We start from the raw sequence: 17085 nt of genomic DNA, 5'->3' as shown, positions 1-17085 counted from the left end.
ATGTAGCAGCCGCAGCTTTTTTCATTCTAAATTCCAATGTGGTTCATATATATACGGATTCAGGTGCACACAGATATACAAGTTTCTCATATCAAATGAATCAGCACAGTCTGCTGATGCGTACCAGTCATTGCATTAGTAGAGTAGCATGGGATCTGGCAGCTCGCTCCAGGCAAGTCGTGCTGCGTGGTGTATTGAGGCTAGATGTTTGAGGACACATCTGTATTAAAAACAAGCTGTAAATGCATACAGTGCCCATGCATATTAGACATTGGAAGCCACCATCTTTGTACTTGGAAGCGTGAGATATATTGGCGGAGCATTTATTTAAAATGAGTGCAAAGAAGGAAGATAATTTTGTCCATTGCAACTACTTAGACTTTTGCTTATATCCTGTCAACCACACTAGAATAAAGATGGGATCTGATTGCTTCCTATGGCCAACGCCATTTTCCTTTGCACCAGTTCCATAAATGTTCCCCTTTGTGATTCAAAAGTAGTAATACTGTAATATTTTCATTAATTCTCCTTCAAATTCTCAGCTCTGTACATCTCATTCTTTGCCTTTAATCTTAGAGGTTCAGTGGAAAAGCAGTGAGCATTTTGTATTGACGAGTACGGCAAACAGGCTTTAATAAGAATCTTAGATATAAGTTATTTGATAGCCTAAAACAAAAACTTTAAATTTGTAAACTTGCCTATGTAAAATACATTGCTAAAAGATATAAAATACAAAATACAACTGATTTGTTAGGAAATCGCAGTAGGCTGGGTTGGTCTCATTGATTAGCTGGCCCTAAAATAAATTCCTAAATCATATATAATTTTTACAAAACATTTTGTGAATTACAGGTTTATTACAACAACTTTTGACAAATGCTCTTCTTATTCTTACTGTTTACTGAAGCATACAGTGCACATCATCTGTACATCATTTTTCTCCTGTGCTTCTTAGCTGGGACAGTGTAACATTGAAGAATGTCCTTGCAAGAGGAAAGTTTCGGTAAACTGAGCACTTGTCACTTTATTTTCTATTGAGTTTTTTTCTATTGTTTTGGTTGCATGGCGTTTCTGAGTGCCTGTCTTTGTAAAGTGTGTTGCTCTGCCTCAGGCCTCAACTGTTCACTTTGTCTATTCTAGCTTGATACCATCCATTAACAGCCTTCACATTGTAAAAGTTTGAAATGTCATCAGTCAGTGCTACAGGACGAATAGATGTGCAAGTTATAGTTTCACGCACAAAAAAAGGCTTTGCCAGTGCCAGGTGTTAAAGCTTAGAGTGATACAGAACTGCATCAAGTAGAGAGAATAGAGCTTCCCAATCAGCTCTCATAAGACATAGAACCGATTTTCTCCAGTGCAGTAATGATCACCATATAGTACAGTAAGGTCTTTCCAAATATTTGGGGTTCACTAACGCTTATAGGGCCTCATTCAGTAGGGATCACAATTGCAACGGCGTTCAAACGGACAGGCATGCCTGCGTTTCTCCGTCCACTGCTCCGTCACCACCCCCAGATGCTGACAGCCTGTCACTCACTTTGCAATGGATTCCATTGTGCATCCGTAATCACAATGCGATTGCTGCGCAAGCCCAGCGTGGCTTGTACGCATGCGCAATGGCAGTCTATCGACTGCGTGCGTAATCGCTATTGCGTACACTGCTGATCAGTTATTAAAGTGATTAGGTAGTAATACCCCTAATAGAACCATATCCGAATGTACTTCTTTCACTTCAGAGAGCTTAGGGGGTCATTCAGACCCGCTCGTGAGCAGCAGTACGCTCGCAAGCGGGTCGATGTTCCCCCACTGCGCATGCGCACAACGGAGGGAGCTCCGACGTGCGCATGCGCGAGATCCGGCGAGCGACGGGCTCTCCATCGCTCCGGGTCTCACACCAAAGGGGGCGTGCTGTCGATGTTGATTGACAGCACGCCCCCTTTGGTGGGCGTGCCTGCCAGACGGAGGCGTTCCCATGGGAACGCCTACCGTCTCAAGCCGGCCCCACTGACATCACTAGTGATGTCAGTGGGAGTGATTTTGGCCCTGATAGAGCCAAAATCACTCCAGGGCTTGCGGCAGCGAGACCCTACCGCAGGGTAACCCACAGCTATGCGAGCGTCCATGAGGACGCTCCAAAAAAGGTAGGAGGGCCCTGATTCAGCTCTGAATCAGGCCCTTAATTCTTTCCTGAGAAAGCAGTGTTAGATTTGTGATACGTGTAGCTTTTAAAATGAGATATCTCTTATTTTTTATCTTTATTTTTATGGTTTGTTTTTAGCGTTTTATGTTTGCCTTTTAACTGTCAATTTTATGGTTTTGTTTGAATTAAACCACTTGCGATTGGTTGAGCAGCCAATCTCAGTTCAGTTTCAATCAATGGCGCAGTTCTTGTCATCCATCTATAACACATGATGGTCATTTTATACATCCCGTCATAAAAAAATCTAACCAACCATTACGTAATCACTGTATTTGGAATATTTCTTCAGGTTTTCCTTCCTCCATAGAATTTGTTCCAGTTTGTGTTAAAGAAACAAACTAATGTGATCTTTGCATACTAATTTTTATTTAATATTGAAATTAAAAGTTATTTTAATATATATTTTGATTGGTGAGATTGGGCTCCTCTAAAAAGGGGTTTAGTATTATACCGAACATGTGTTGGTTATGGTTGGCTATGGGTTGCCAGCAGTCGGGATCCCGGCGGTCAGAATCCCGAAACCGGGACCACGACAGGGTTATCATTCCGACACTTGTTGGTCAGTATGCGAACCCTCCCTCCCTGATGTCTGACCCTAACCTCCCCCGCTAGTGCCCGAACATAACCCCCCCCTCCCTGCACCCTAAACCTAACCCTACCCCATTAATGCCTAACCTTCCCCCTAGTGTCTAACCCCGCACCCTAACCCCCGATACTTACATTCGGGATGCAGGCGGTCGGTATTCTCGAGCTGGGAACCCGACTGCTGTCGGGATTCCTGCGCCGATATTTAGACCGTCGGCATCCCGTCAGCTGGGATGCTGACTACATCCTGGTTTCCACAGCTGCAGTTTTTAATGAAGTTTAATTTCAGCAATAGGTTGATTATGTCAGGCATGATTATTTTACATAGACTGCTTCATGTTATGTACTAATGTTTTCACAATGTTTTCTTTGTGTCCTTAATTTTGCTTTAACTCATCGCCATATCAGTGCTTTCAACAATTTTCCTGATGTGCGGACAGTAGAACAAATGGACATTCTGTGGCTGAATCATTTATGAACACTACTACATCATTAGTACTGTAGCTTGATTAATTCAGTTCAGAAAATTATTACTGATAGATAACAGGGTTGGGTATGATAAACCGATGTGTAGAATGCCGGCTGTCAATACACTGACAGTGACATCTCGATGGCTATAATCTCGACGGGAGAATGGTAAGTAGTGTTCTTTTGTCCTATTTACCCCCTAACCCTCCTTTCCTGCACCCTAACACTAACCTCCCTACCCCACACCCTAACCCTCCCGGTAAGTGCCTAAACCTGACCCTCCTCCCTTAGTGCCTAACCCTAACCTGCCCTCGGTGGTCCCTAACCCCCCCTGTCTGGAGCCTAACCCTAACCTCCCCCTCCCGCAGCCTAAGTCCCCCCGGGCGCCTAAACCTAACCCTCCCCCTCACAGCTAACAGCTACCGGGCCCCGCTGTACTTGTGATCGCCATCTCCAGCCATATCAGGTTTCCAGCGTTGGCATCTCCAGCCATGTCGGAATTCTGTCGCCGGTCTTCCCACACTGATCGGAAGTCTGGCGCCTGGATTATGGCAGTCGGCATACCGGCCATCGGTCATTTGACCGCATCCCCTTTTCAACATATCAAATGCCCAACAAAGTAAATTTAGGATTAGTTTGTGTTCATATTCTCATGTTGTGCAACTATTGAACAGACTTCAACAGAATTTTTTAAATTATACGATATATTGTACACAAATAAAAGGTTGCAAAGTAAAAAAAGTTACAAAGACAGGGTAAATGCTAACACAGTTAGGAGCCGAACATGAACAGTTTCCATAGCAAGAGGCTTTTCTATACAGACCTATGGAGTTTGTGTAGTAAAATAACAAAATATCTGGCAGTTCTAGAACAGGCAAGGAAAAGAGGAACCAGGGACATATAGATGTATGTATCAATAAATGAGTCTAGAGATCTTCTAGATGATCATATGTTAGCCTTCTGTTTTACAGCTGCTTACTATTCATTTATTTTCTTTGTTAACCAACAGCTAAACAAATCCTCATTTCATGTTTCAAAGGCTCCAGAGTGGTTTTATGTGGAAAAGTTGAGTTAAATTAAGATAATAACTAGTGGATTATGGGCCTGATTCAGAAATGGTTGGTAATGCAGCCGCTATCACAGTAGTCGTTGCGGGACTATGCAAATGCTAATCTCAGACTTCCCTTTTTGCTCCACGATGCTATGGAGTGTACGAACACTGAGATGCCCACTTTCAGGCTGCGTGGTCTGTTAATTTGCAATGGAGTTTGTAAACTCTCCAATATCGATGCAACATCGGTCACACCATCGATTTTTGTGGTAGCCTCGGGTCTACTACTGTCCTCTAATCCAACTAAACATAACCTCTGAAGCTATGGATTTGTGATTGTTTCCAGATACCCCTGTGTCACTCCCATAACACGCCCATGAAACGGCCCATTTTTGCAGTCACTTTAGGTCACCTCCCAGTCTCCACTCAGAAATGGCCAGAGGTTCCAAACCTCTTTTCAAGTGTTAGTGATGCCTTACACAATTACGAACCTCATCAGCCTCTTGGGTTTGTGCATATACAGTAATGGTTTCCAGGACTTTTCGCAAATATGCAGTAGCAAAGAATCGCTCAACTGCGTTAATATCGATACTGTGCCCGTCTCTGAATCAGCTCCATGTATATATGTTTATGTTTTTTCATAGTTTGCTATCATTATCTGCATATCTACCAATGTATGTTCCTGCTTATCCGGGAGATATATATTATGTGATATATGACGCATGAGATTGTCGTGTTAGCTTTTATTAAATATATGGTATGCTTATCAATGTTGTTCATGCTTTTGTGCTTTATTGCTATCTGATACATTACCTGCAATCATTGTGATACAGATTTGAGATGAAACGCTCCTTGTAAGCACCCTCATTCATTGGACAACACGTCCATTGTCCAGATCAGAAAGGAATCTATAACGTTCTATAGTCTTTTTTCTGTTAAAGTGTTTTTAGCCTTTTTGTATTTTTTAGAAACTCTTATTACAAATTTTTATGTATCTTATTTTTCAGATCTTGAATGTCAGTGCAATCGTCCTCGCAAACCTGTGTGTCTCTTACATCATGACAAGTCAAAATGATCTGGTATGCATCCTTCAATAATATTACTGCTAGAGAATAATTATGTGCCTTACATCATGTCAGGAAATTAAATGAATGTCAGGGAGAGGCAAACAATAGCGCCAATTGCCCAAGATCTCTATCCCATGGCAAAGAATATGCAATGATGATTAAAATATAAATGCATATAGGACACATATAGCTTATGAAGAAGCAGAACAGGTACTGCATGTATAAATAATGTATGAAGACGTAGGATTGCTTTCCCTTGCAGGAACCAGCTTCACTTGCCATTGTGAACATACAGCACTCTTAGTAATTACATCTATGCACAGTAGCTCTCTGAAGATCCCATGACAAATAACAATAGAAAATAAGTACTACTGAGGGCAGTGCCAAGTGGGTAATAACCCACATGGCTTTTCAAGAAGAGTACGGATTGGCCAGTCCCTCTGTCGGATAAGTAGGAATGATTCTTAGACCATATGTTGCCAGCTCTACCCTAAAGCAGCATCAAAGCAAAACACTGCGTCAGTGCTCCCCCCAAATCATACACGTTAGAATAAATTAAGGGTATGTATATATAATTTTTTTCATTGTAAGTTATCACCAAAGTGTGTTTGAGTCTTACCATACATGAAAGTTATTGTTTGAGGTATGTTTATTGGGGGGGAAATGTATTTAAATTAAAATTGAAATATAAAACCCACAAAATGTCATCTGTATGGAGAGAGCAGTTTAATCAACGAAATAATAGTCTGAACAGAATCAGTAACAAAATACAGTAGTAATCATCTGAGAGAGTTATTACAAGGAACCCATACAGTAAGAGCTATTTCCTCTATAACAAATATTTTCAGAAAATGAACACACACCATCTTCTGTGGCCAACAGTGGGGACAAGTTTACAAATTGAATTACAGCAGTGGAGAGAAATGTGAATCTGGACATACTGTTATGGTGAATGATGTCTGATTCTCTTAAATGGGGCCTTGGGGTTTACTGAGTTCAACTTGACCTTTCATGTGGGGTAACTGAAAGACTTAACACAGTGGTTCACAGGATACAATCTGGTGAGATACATTGGAGTGACCCCAAGTAGAACTTATTCATCAAACTAGACGTGATTGTCCCTTTCAAACTGTATATGTATACAAAAACAAAAAGACATTTATCATTGTTGGCGTTACCTTTTGACTGTACAACAACCTATATTACTCTTATAAAGCAGTTGCCTTATTTCTTTGTCGATTGTGTATGTACTAGTAACAAGTGCCTTTGGGATTTATTCCATTCTGAATTTTATGGACAGATAAGAATGTTCTATACTCGCCTCTCACATACTGGGTGGGGAGGGAGAAGGAGAGAGGTGATGTAGTTACAAAGTCAGTGATCACTTTGTTTGACAGTGACAACATAGACAGCAGAATGCCAGCGGCGCTATCCCGGCACAGTGAAAATGCTACTTACAGCTTTTACTGTGTGGGCATTATAACTATAATTATACTGTTTTCAATGCATGTTTAAAGTTAAAATGCCTGCACAGTAAAAACGCATGCGTCACATTTTTATTGTGTCACTGTCCACAAAGTGACTGTAACTTAACATATATATTCCGGAGGGAGATATAAATTAGCATGATGAGGGAGCCGCACACACATTACACTGGAGCAAATGGAATTTCCAAAGCTAAACCGATAAGTTGTAATTCAGTATGAGCACACTGTAAGCTATAATAAAGAAACAGTCCAAATGCTTAGCATTAGTAAGATAGAACAATAACCACACATTGCTATAGATATAAATTCTGCATATTGAGGAGAAAACAGATCTGTGCTATATTTACATTTGTTATAGATAATTCTGCACGGACACTGCGTACGCAGTCTTTTTTATTATTATTTTTTTATCTAAGACACATACTTTCTACTTATTTATTTTATATTGCAGGTTTTAACAGTATTGTTATTATTAAAGAGACCAAATAAAAGTTATATTTTATTTTCCAATTTTCTTTCTGCACCACAGAGGACAAATCTTTTTCTATCCTATCCTTTTTCTATGAAACTGCTTCTTCACTTTGTATTTTTTTATAGTTTATTATTCAATTTATATTTATATTGTATAAAATTTGCTCCTACTGGGAGTGTTTCTGACAGTTGCACTTTCATCAGGGCATTATGTGTCTTAGTCATTTTTTGGAGACTGGAGACACAAATTTAGATGCTACTACTAGATGTGCTCGCTAATGATCCTGTAGACCACTAAATGGATTCGTCCCCCGGTTGCTGAGTCTTGTCAATATAGGACTCTGGTCTCCGGAGAAACATTCTAAGGAGACCCTGGGTAACACTATAATGATTGGCTGTGTGTGTGAGTGGTTTTTCTGGCACCCTCTACAGTCTACACCCAAGGTAGCAGTGTCCCCTAGATGGATTCAGAGATAGGAATGTAACGGTGAGTATAACAAATCTTATTCTTCTTTCTAGGCTGAAGAATTCATGAGGAAGATTGAAAAGGAAGAGGAGCAGATTGCTTATGACTACCCAGATAAGAAAATATACCATCTTTGTATAGTTAACTTAGTTATTGGGTAAGTTGTAAATACAGTAAATAGGTTTTCCTCGCTAACACATGTTCCATACCTAAGAGGTTCTGTCAGGTCCATTATTTTTACTTTATGTCTTTTATATAGCATTTTTCTTTTACTGTAACCTTTTCCCATGTACTTACTTTGAGAGGAGGGTGACCTAAGCTCTTTTGTCCGGTGCCACCTTGAAGATGTGAGAATCTTGTGATTGATAATACCTGGCACTTGAGCCATCAAAAACTTACTGGAGGGAAACCTGTCCACTTATTTATGTTCTTCTGTTTACACTTAAGAATTAGCAAAAATGTGCAGAGGCAGGTAGATGTGACCACCGAGGGTGACTATCTCTAGAATATACTACCATTCTTTCAGATGTACTGTGTTTTTGGCTAAGATCTGTTTAGGAAGCCAAACACATATCACTTTGTCTAGTAATTACAATATCACTATAACCTTTTCATTCTTGGAGTCACTACAGATAGGGCTCATGATTCAGAGATGGACGGTATTGCACAGCCGCAGGGAAGCAGCTGTGCAATACCGTCCAACTAAAATGCAAATTCAGCAGGAGGTGACTGTAGGAAATAGATACCACCTGCATACATCTGAGATCCGAGTGCAGCGTCCTTAGACGCTGCCTTAGATCACCTGGTTGCTGCATTGGACAGGCGGCATAACCGTAACCTTACTCAACAGAACCCACTTTGTAATATAACTGTTACAGGGCAGTAAGAAGAATACTTTATGTATGTGTGTTGCTTAACTGCAAACTCAGTTTAACATCTTATACAACAGTGGTTCCCAAACGTTCTTATATCATGGTACCTTAGAATATCATCATTTTTGTCATGGCTCCTCTACTCCAGAAGTTACTTACTGAGAAATTCAGCAAAATTACTACACTAAGTAAATTGTGCTTACCTGTGTGGTGGTGGATAGGGTTGTGCTTCTGTTTGCCCACATTTTTTATGAGTGGCAGCAACCAGCACTGGTTCTGTTTATCACATTGACCATAAATGATTAAATTTGGTCCTGGACCACCAACCTGTGGCACCCCTGCAAGTGTCCCATGGCACCCTAGAGTGGGAACCTCTGTTGTACACATACTAATATTTCATATATTTTATTCATGTTTTTTTCTTTTTCTTATTATAATTTTTTTTTTTATAGAACTCTTTACTGTGCCAAAGGGAATTATGAATTTGGCATTTCTCGAGTTATTAAAAGCTTGGAGCCATACAATAAAAAGGTAAGTTTAAGAATATTAATTTAAACTACGGTGGATTACCATTAATCTAAAGTATTTCACTGGTGATATTCATGCTGGCTATGGTCATATGGTGACTGTTTAGAACAAAATCCTACTTGTATATATAAACCAAAAGGAGAAAGAGACTCTGCTTAGAAACAGAGGGCCTGATTCAGAGCCCCTCGCTAGATGCGATTGCTCACACGATATATTAGCACGCCCAGTATTTCTTAGAGAGCGATCACATAGTGTATGCAGACACCCACCAGCCTGTTTTAAGCCACCCACTTGTGCATGTCATGTCCAGGAAGTGTATGAAACTATCGGTACATCGGGTAACATCAGATGCTATCGCAGCGCTTGAGGTTGACCATACCCTGCCGCAAGCACTGTGAGCACTTCAGTGTAAAAACAAGGTGACATGTACTATGATGCTGTCTTTTAATTATGCACACCTCTAAAACACCATTGAGATGCTCAGGCATGCCTGTGTTTGCACCTCCACACTCCCATTTTTAATGGCCAGCCCCTGTTACCACCTACAAATGGCTATCCGTCGCTCACTCTGCTGGGCTGTCTACGCGCAGTGAGCGAATGCCTTGTGAACTTTCGATAAGGCATGCGCACTGCGATGCATGCGCACAATGCATACACACTGCATACCATCGGCAGCAGCGAGAGTATGCATCTTAGCGAGTGGGTCTGGATGAGCTCCAGAGTCTTTTTCTCTTTTTTTTCTCTTTATGGTTTATATATACTAGTTATATTGACTTGGGGGAGCACCACTAACTGGCCGGATTTAAATATCTCTAGAATTACAAAATAAGAGTACAATCTGGCACAATATTTATTTATTTATATATTTATTGAAATTATTCAGTTAGTTTAAAATAGAGACCCACTATATCAGGTGTGGCCGGGGATCTACTTTTTGTCCACTTACTTAGTGGTGATCTGCCAACGCCAATGGACCTGATTCAAAGGTGGACGCTATGCTGATGTTTGTGCTGTTGAGCAATTTATTTTTGTTACTGTGAATTCTCCTAACTGTACAACGGCAATCGCAGTTACCTATGGGATCGCTGGCATTAGAGACAGTGATTGCGTATTTTTGCAGATGTAAATCCATAAGATATCGTAATCGCACCCCTGAGTCAGGCTCACAGACACTGTGCTTCACACAAGCGCACTGATTTTGCTTTCCCAACAGCTCACATACAATACACTAGTATTAAACAAAAATGACAACCACAAAAAATAAAACATAACAAAAAATACATCCAGTCATTTTGAGGTGTACAGAGTTGCCACGAATCTGCTATCTCTTACATCCCCCCTCTATAGCATAAACTTGTAATAAACTGTAATTATCTCTACTGCTTAATAATATAAGGGGTTGTTTTATTTAAAAAATAAATAATCAGTCAGTCACTCAGTGTCGGTATGTGCGTCGGGGAGCCGGTGCTTGGGGTGGCATGGTACCACAGCAGGTGGAGGCTGTGCCCTGGAAGTGTCACCCTGCAGCCCCTTTACAGCACATATAACACAATCACTCCCCACACACTACCTCCAGGAACGGCTCCGGCACTTGCAGACAGTTTGCTGCTATCATTTCGGGGATGTGCTTGGCGCTGTGAGGAGCCTATGTGCTGATGGGACAGCTGCTCCCCATGACACTCGGCACTCTCTGTAGGGCAAGGCAGGTGGACAGCAGCAGCGGCAAGTTCCATACAGCGTGTGGGTGATCTCCAGAAACCGTTTTAGGTTTAGTTTACTTCAGTTGGTCGCCATCTACTGGCAGGTGCCCCGTGAGCTACCGGAAGATTACGATCTACCTTTTGGCCAGGTCTGCACTATATACTTCTCTTTTTCTAATTGACTTATACTATATAACTTTTAACCTGTGCGGACTATTTCCGCAAACCCCACCCCCTTTTTAGTACAAATAAAATCATAAGTACCGTTTGTGGGTGGTGACGGGGGGGTGGTCGGAGAAACGCAGACGTGCCAGTGCAATGAATTAGCATACTATCACAGTTGAACTGCGTGCGTAATCGCAATTGCATTCGCAATTGAGATCCGTAGTGAATCCGGCCCACTGTCGATGGGACAACGTCATTTTTTTTGTCAATGAGCGATAGAATGTTAACTTGTAATATTAAATGAAACTTGGTCTGATCTGTCTTTCCGTGAAATTGGGCGTTTCGGGAAGGAAACTGGGTGGCAACAATGCAAGCACACTGAACCGCCCCGACTTGTGGGAGTCTCATAGGAAGAAGTAGTTATTCAGGCTTCCACGGCTGCCTGCAACTACAGCTACTTTGTGTGCGACTCAGAATCAGCCCCATATTGTGCATTTGTATGTTAGACCAACTTTTTTGAGGCTTTAAAGACAATAATATCTGTATTATTTTTGCAACATAAACATACACCATTCATTACTTAATTACTTTGATTTCAGCTTGGAACAGACACTTGGTTTTATGCAAAGCGATGCTTCCTTTCCCTGCTAGAGAATATGTCAAAGCACATGATCATGCTACAAGACAGCGTCATCTACGAATGCATTCAGTTTTTGGAACATTGTGAAAGTAAGTTTTCAGAAGTTCTCGAATTTCTTTGGCATGGCTGCATGTTCCGGAGAAACCGACAGGGCCCATTGCATGACACCATGAAGTATGAAACTGACAAGAGCTGTCATAAGAACATGTTATATGACATATATACATATATATATTGTGTCCCTGTAATTTTTCATGGTAGGGCGTTGGCTAGCATTGCTTGCTTACAGCATTGCTGACCAGGGCACTATCTGTGGTTTATACAGATGTATCCTCATACGCTATTGTCACAGTCGTGCCAACAGCCCTTCTCAGTGCGCCAGGTTCAGTGTGACTCTTCTTATGCCGAGCATCTTTTTTGTTCAAATGTGCGTCTTAGTCGCAGTGCGATTTGATTGCACTGATTAATTTGATATGCAACGCTTGTATATCTGTGTACGATTGGGTCTGAATCTGTATACGAAGTGCTACAATGCGGCGGCCGTGGCGGCTTTTCTTCATGCCAAGGTCTGTTGACCTTCATATACAGACTCAAGGGCAAAATAGATGCTACACTGCTCGGCGCAGCTCACTCACGCCAGGTGTTCACGCCGCATGGAGTATTGAAGCTATGTGTATGAGGACACATCTATATGTTCTCCTGGTATTTGTGTAGGTGTTTTCTGCAGGTGCTCTTTTTTCTTTCCTCAGTCCAAACACATTCTGATAATTAATTAAACCCTAATGTGTGTATGTTGTAAGGAATTCAGACTGTAAGCTCCATTGGGAAAAGGCCTGACATGAATCATGCAATATACTCTTTAAAAGCGCTTCATAGTAATGTGGTACTATACAAATAAACAAAAATAGATATACAGGTTGAGTCTCCCATATCCAAATATTGCGAAATACGGAATATTCCGAAATACGGAATAATTTTGGCATGACTGAGATAATGAAACCTTTGATTTTTGATGGTTCAATGTACACAAACTTTGTCTAAGGCACAAATTATTAAAAATATTGTATAAAATTACCTTCAGGCTGTGTGTGTAAGGTGTATATGAAACATAAATGAATTTCATGTATGTACACAAACTTTGCTTGAGCCACAAAATTATTGAAAATATTGTATAAAATTACCTGCAGGCTGTGTGTATAAGGTGTATATAACACATACATACATTCTGTGTGTATATTTGGGTCCCATTCCCAAGATATTTCATTATGATATGCAAATATTCCAAAATACGGAATATTCCGTTATCCAAAATACCCATGGTCCCAAGCATTTTGGATATGGGAGACTCAACCTGTACTTTAGCAGTATCATAAAAAAGAACAAATCCGTTCACCAATAAACCAGATCTTTTTTAAGAGTTTTGAGTTTAAGTTTATTTTACATGAACAAAGTACCATATATACTCGAGTATAAGCCGACCCGAATATAAGCCGAGGTACCTACTTTTACCCCAAAAAACTGGGAAAACTTATTGACTAGAGTATAAGCATAGTGTGGGAAATGGCAGCAGCTGCTAGTGCCCCCAGTAGTAATTCCCCCTGGTTGTGCCCCCAGTAGTAATCCCTCCTGGTAGTGCCCCCAGTGATAATCCCCCCTTTCAGTGCCTCCAGTAGTAATCCCCCCCTGGTAGTACCCCCAGTGGTAGTCCCCCCTTTTAGTGCCCCCTGTAGTAATCCCCCACTGGTAGTGCCCCCTGTAGTAATCCTCCCCTGGTAATTCCCCCAGTGGTAATCCCCCCTTTTAGTGCCCCCTGTAGTAATCCCCCCCTGGTAGTGCCCCCTGTAGTAATCCCCCCCTGGTAGTTCCCCCAGTGGTAATCCCCCCTTTTAGTGCCCCCTGTAGTAATTGCCCCCTGATAATGCCCCCTGTAGTAATCGCCCCCTGGTAATGCCCCCTGTAGTCCCCCCCCTAGTAGAGAGAGACGTGATAAGAATAAAAAAAAATAAACACTTACCTGAAACTCCTGGTCCCGCCGCTGTCCGCTCCTCCGGCCGCTTTGCATGGGAGAGACGTCGTCATGACGACGTGTCTCCCATCACCCACTGCGGGAGCCGGAAGATGGCTCCCGCAGAGGGAGCAGCAGCAGCCGCTGAGAGTCTGATAGACTCTCAGCGGCTGCTGATTACAGCAAACACACAGCTGCCGGCTCCGGCGGCTGTGTGTTTGGCAGTGTGTAGCGCTGACCGAACTCCGTCCGGTCAGCGCTACACTTCACTCGAGTATAAGCCGAGGGGGTACTTTTTCAGCACATTTTTTGTGCTGAAAAACTCGGCTTATACTCGAGTATATACGGTAATTATTGTTTTTTTAGGTAGAAAGTGTGCACATAGAATAATTATATAAAATATATGTGCTTATATCTGTATGCTCAGAAGATAACTGTTACATTTTTCTCTCCATTACCAGTTTATGGTAAAAATATACCAGCACTAATTGAGCAACCACTGGAAGAAGAAAGGATGCACATTGGCAAGAACACTGTTACTTATGAATCGAGACAACTGAAAGCATTAATCTATGAAATAACATCCTGGAATATGTAATTAGTCCATAACAACATTCCTAATTAGTTTACTAAATATTTGTAATTGTGCTTTTTTTTTTCTCCCTGCGCTTTGTATGTTAATGTCATTTTGTAAATTTAAATTAAAGTAATTTTGTTTAAAAAAAAAATTACATTTATTGTAGTTAATTTCATACGTTTTGCATAGTTCCCAGTTCTATTGATTCTAGAAAATAAGGGTAGACATTGTTGTAGATTATGCTACTATGTTCAAGCATCACCAGGTAGTGATATATTGTGGGAAAACTTTATAGATACCATTACAAGAGACTCATAACAGGGAAAATCATGTAGAAGAAGGCATGCGTGCACTATCACAATAAAGAGAGACTACAAAGTGACATCTTAAGATACAACACCACCTAGTGTTGCTCTAGTATTGTCACTCCAATAATTCTTGCTGCTCTAATCAACAGCAGAGAATTAGCTCTTTAAACCCATTTTCATTGATAGCTTGTTGTGGTGGGTAGATTCAGATGAGCGCTTGAAACTGAAGTGCTTTAAAATAAATAGGCTTTTATTCCAGTGAAAAGGTACAGCCAGTGCAATAGTTTCTTGCACAGGAGTACAAACAGTAATTCAGGAACATAGCAATATAGTATCACAGGAGAACAGTAATATGGTAAATCAGGGTATGCAACATCCAGTACACAGAGGGGTACCAAAGGTGCTCCTATCTCTCCCACACAAGCCGGTGTTAACATTTCGGAGATTTTCACCCTGTCACACCTGTAATGTATTTCCCCAAATGTAATCATGTCCTAACTTAACAGCAAGTCAAGTAGATCTTATTCTTGTAGATCTCTCAAGATATGATACTTTACATCAATGTGTTTGGCTCTCCGCTTAATATGTTCCATCTGCACTAGCATAAGACATCTTTGGTTGTCTTTAAAGTTGTGTGTCAGTTCTGTCTGCTGTTATCCCAGGCCCCCTAACAGCTGCCTCAGACTTAAGAACTCTTGACTTTCTTGGACTGCTGCAACATATCCTTCTTCAGATGAGGAAAGTGTTACAGGTGATTGACTTCTGCTAGTCCAGCTGACTGGTCCTCCACCAAATAAAATTTCTATCAGTCTCCAACACAATCCATTTACAGATTAGAAATCTCACTGTTTGATTTGCCTTTTACTGTCCGTTTGAATATATTGCATTGTTTGTGTGTTTTATTGTAATTCCCCCTGTACACCGCTACATACATTTTGTGGTGCAATATAAATAAAACATAATAATCCACTTATACAAATTGGGTTCCATTTTTCCATTGCTGAAAGTCCCAGTTGAAATTTCATGGTTCCTTTTAAATACTGTATTACCCCCTTTTACAGAACATTCCATTTGATTTGACTTTGAGTCTTCTCTACACAAGATTCCCACTGCTGTACTAATGTCAGGTCTGGGGACATTGACAATATAGAGCAAGTTTAATGCTGCTGCTGCTTTTCTATATTGATGATTTTATGGCAATTAAATTTGGTTATAAATTTCATCTAATTAGTTTCCATGTGAGTGCTCACTGGTTTTGCACTTGCATCTCTAAATCCTTGATGATTTCCTGTATTTTATGCTATTTTTTTAAGCAGAAAACTGTCACATTTTCCTCTCTCAATTGAAATAAATAGATAAGGTAACAGAGATAACTCTGTAAAGACCCAAACCGTACACCCATTAGGGTGAGGTTGATTTGTAGGAGCTTTCATTTAGTATCACAGTAATACTTGCTAATATGCTTCCAGTATTTAACATTGCTTACCTGTCCAGCGGCGTCCACCTCCTTGACTGTGTCATCTGCTGAACTCCCGACAGCCTACCACTGTCAGCGATGGGCCAAGGTGGCCATCTGCGCTTGCACAATGTGCTTCAACCCTGCAGGGACACAGCAAAGCCTAGAAGGCTATTGTTGGGTACCCATGTGGGCCATACCGCTTACACCATATATTCATGTACAGTGGTAAACTAAGTTTACAGCAATTTGCTAAATATAAAACAGATGTCATAACCCCATTAGTGAGTGCTAAATGGATTATGGCTCGTTCTTAAATAGAGCCCATTGTCTGCTGCATTTTGTGGCCGAAAGATAGAGCCATTTTAATGACTGCCTTTGATGGCTTATTTTTTCAGACTTTACTTATGGGGCAGATCAATAGCATACAAAAGCAGACAAGCCTGCAATACATGTAAAACAGAAAGTTCAAATAGAAGCATGAATTATCAGACAACAGAGTAATCATGATAAAAATAGATAAGGATTAAATGTTGAAAGAACACAAATCATGGTCCATTTTTTAGTATAATGGAAAATGGAGGTTGATGATAGAGTGGAGAGCCGCAGAAAGATGGGTTGGGGAAAACAAAGGGGGGGAGGGGGTTGAAGGAGAGGATATAGTTGTCGAAAACAGAGTTGGATTGAAGAACTCTGGACTTTGTTATATCGGATGGAGGTGGGTATGCCCACAGATTCCAATTCTTGAAAGAAGATAGGGATGTATTAGAGCAGGGATGGGGGGACCTCAGGCCCGGAGGCCGTAAAAGGCCCCCGGAATCATTTGGTCTGGCCCTCTGAGCTTTTTTCTGCTAGCCTCATCTGGGTGGCAGCGTGCCTAGAATGGCACCCTGCAGCCAGAATCTATGCAGCAGTGCCACCTGGAGCATCCTTAGGATGCTACAGACGGTCACACCACTGCCCTTACAGCTCCCCAGAGCATCCTCAGGATTCTCCGGGCATTGTTGTAATCACCGGCTATTGTGGCCCCGCCCCC

General features: G+C 41.2%; 1 protein-coding gene across 2 annotated transcripts in view; it reads left to right on the top strand.

The window, feature by feature from the left end:
- Positions 1–15548, top strand: part of LOC148535387 (intraflagellar transport protein 70A) — an 83668-nt gene extending 68120 nt beyond the window's left edge. For both annotated transcript variants that reach the window (XM_088463854.1, XM_088463847.1), the window contains exons 15-19: positions 5315–5386; positions 7852–7955; positions 9123–9201; positions 11663–11792; positions 14170–15548. In XM_088463854.1, the coding sequence (XP_088319980.1) occupies positions 5315–5386; positions 7852–7955; positions 9123–9201; positions 11663–11792; positions 14170–14306 (522 nt within the window). In that variant the 3' untranslated portion in view covers positions 14307–15548. The remainder of the gene's footprint in view (positions 1–5314; positions 5387–7851; positions 7956–9122; positions 9202–11662; positions 11793–14169) is intronic.
- The last annotated feature ends 1537 nt before the right edge of the window (positions 15549–17085 follow it).

This window comes from Taudactylus pleione, unplaced genomic scaffold (genome assembly GCF_031769625.1).
Source record: "Taudactylus pleione unplaced genomic scaffold, aTauple2 ptg000053l, whole genome shotgun sequence".
NCBI lineage: Eukaryota > Metazoa > Chordata > Amphibia > Anura > Myobatrachidae > Taudactylus > Taudactylus pleione.
Note: the sequence above shows the minus strand (reverse complement) of the source record. Positions and strands in the feature narration are given on the sequence as shown.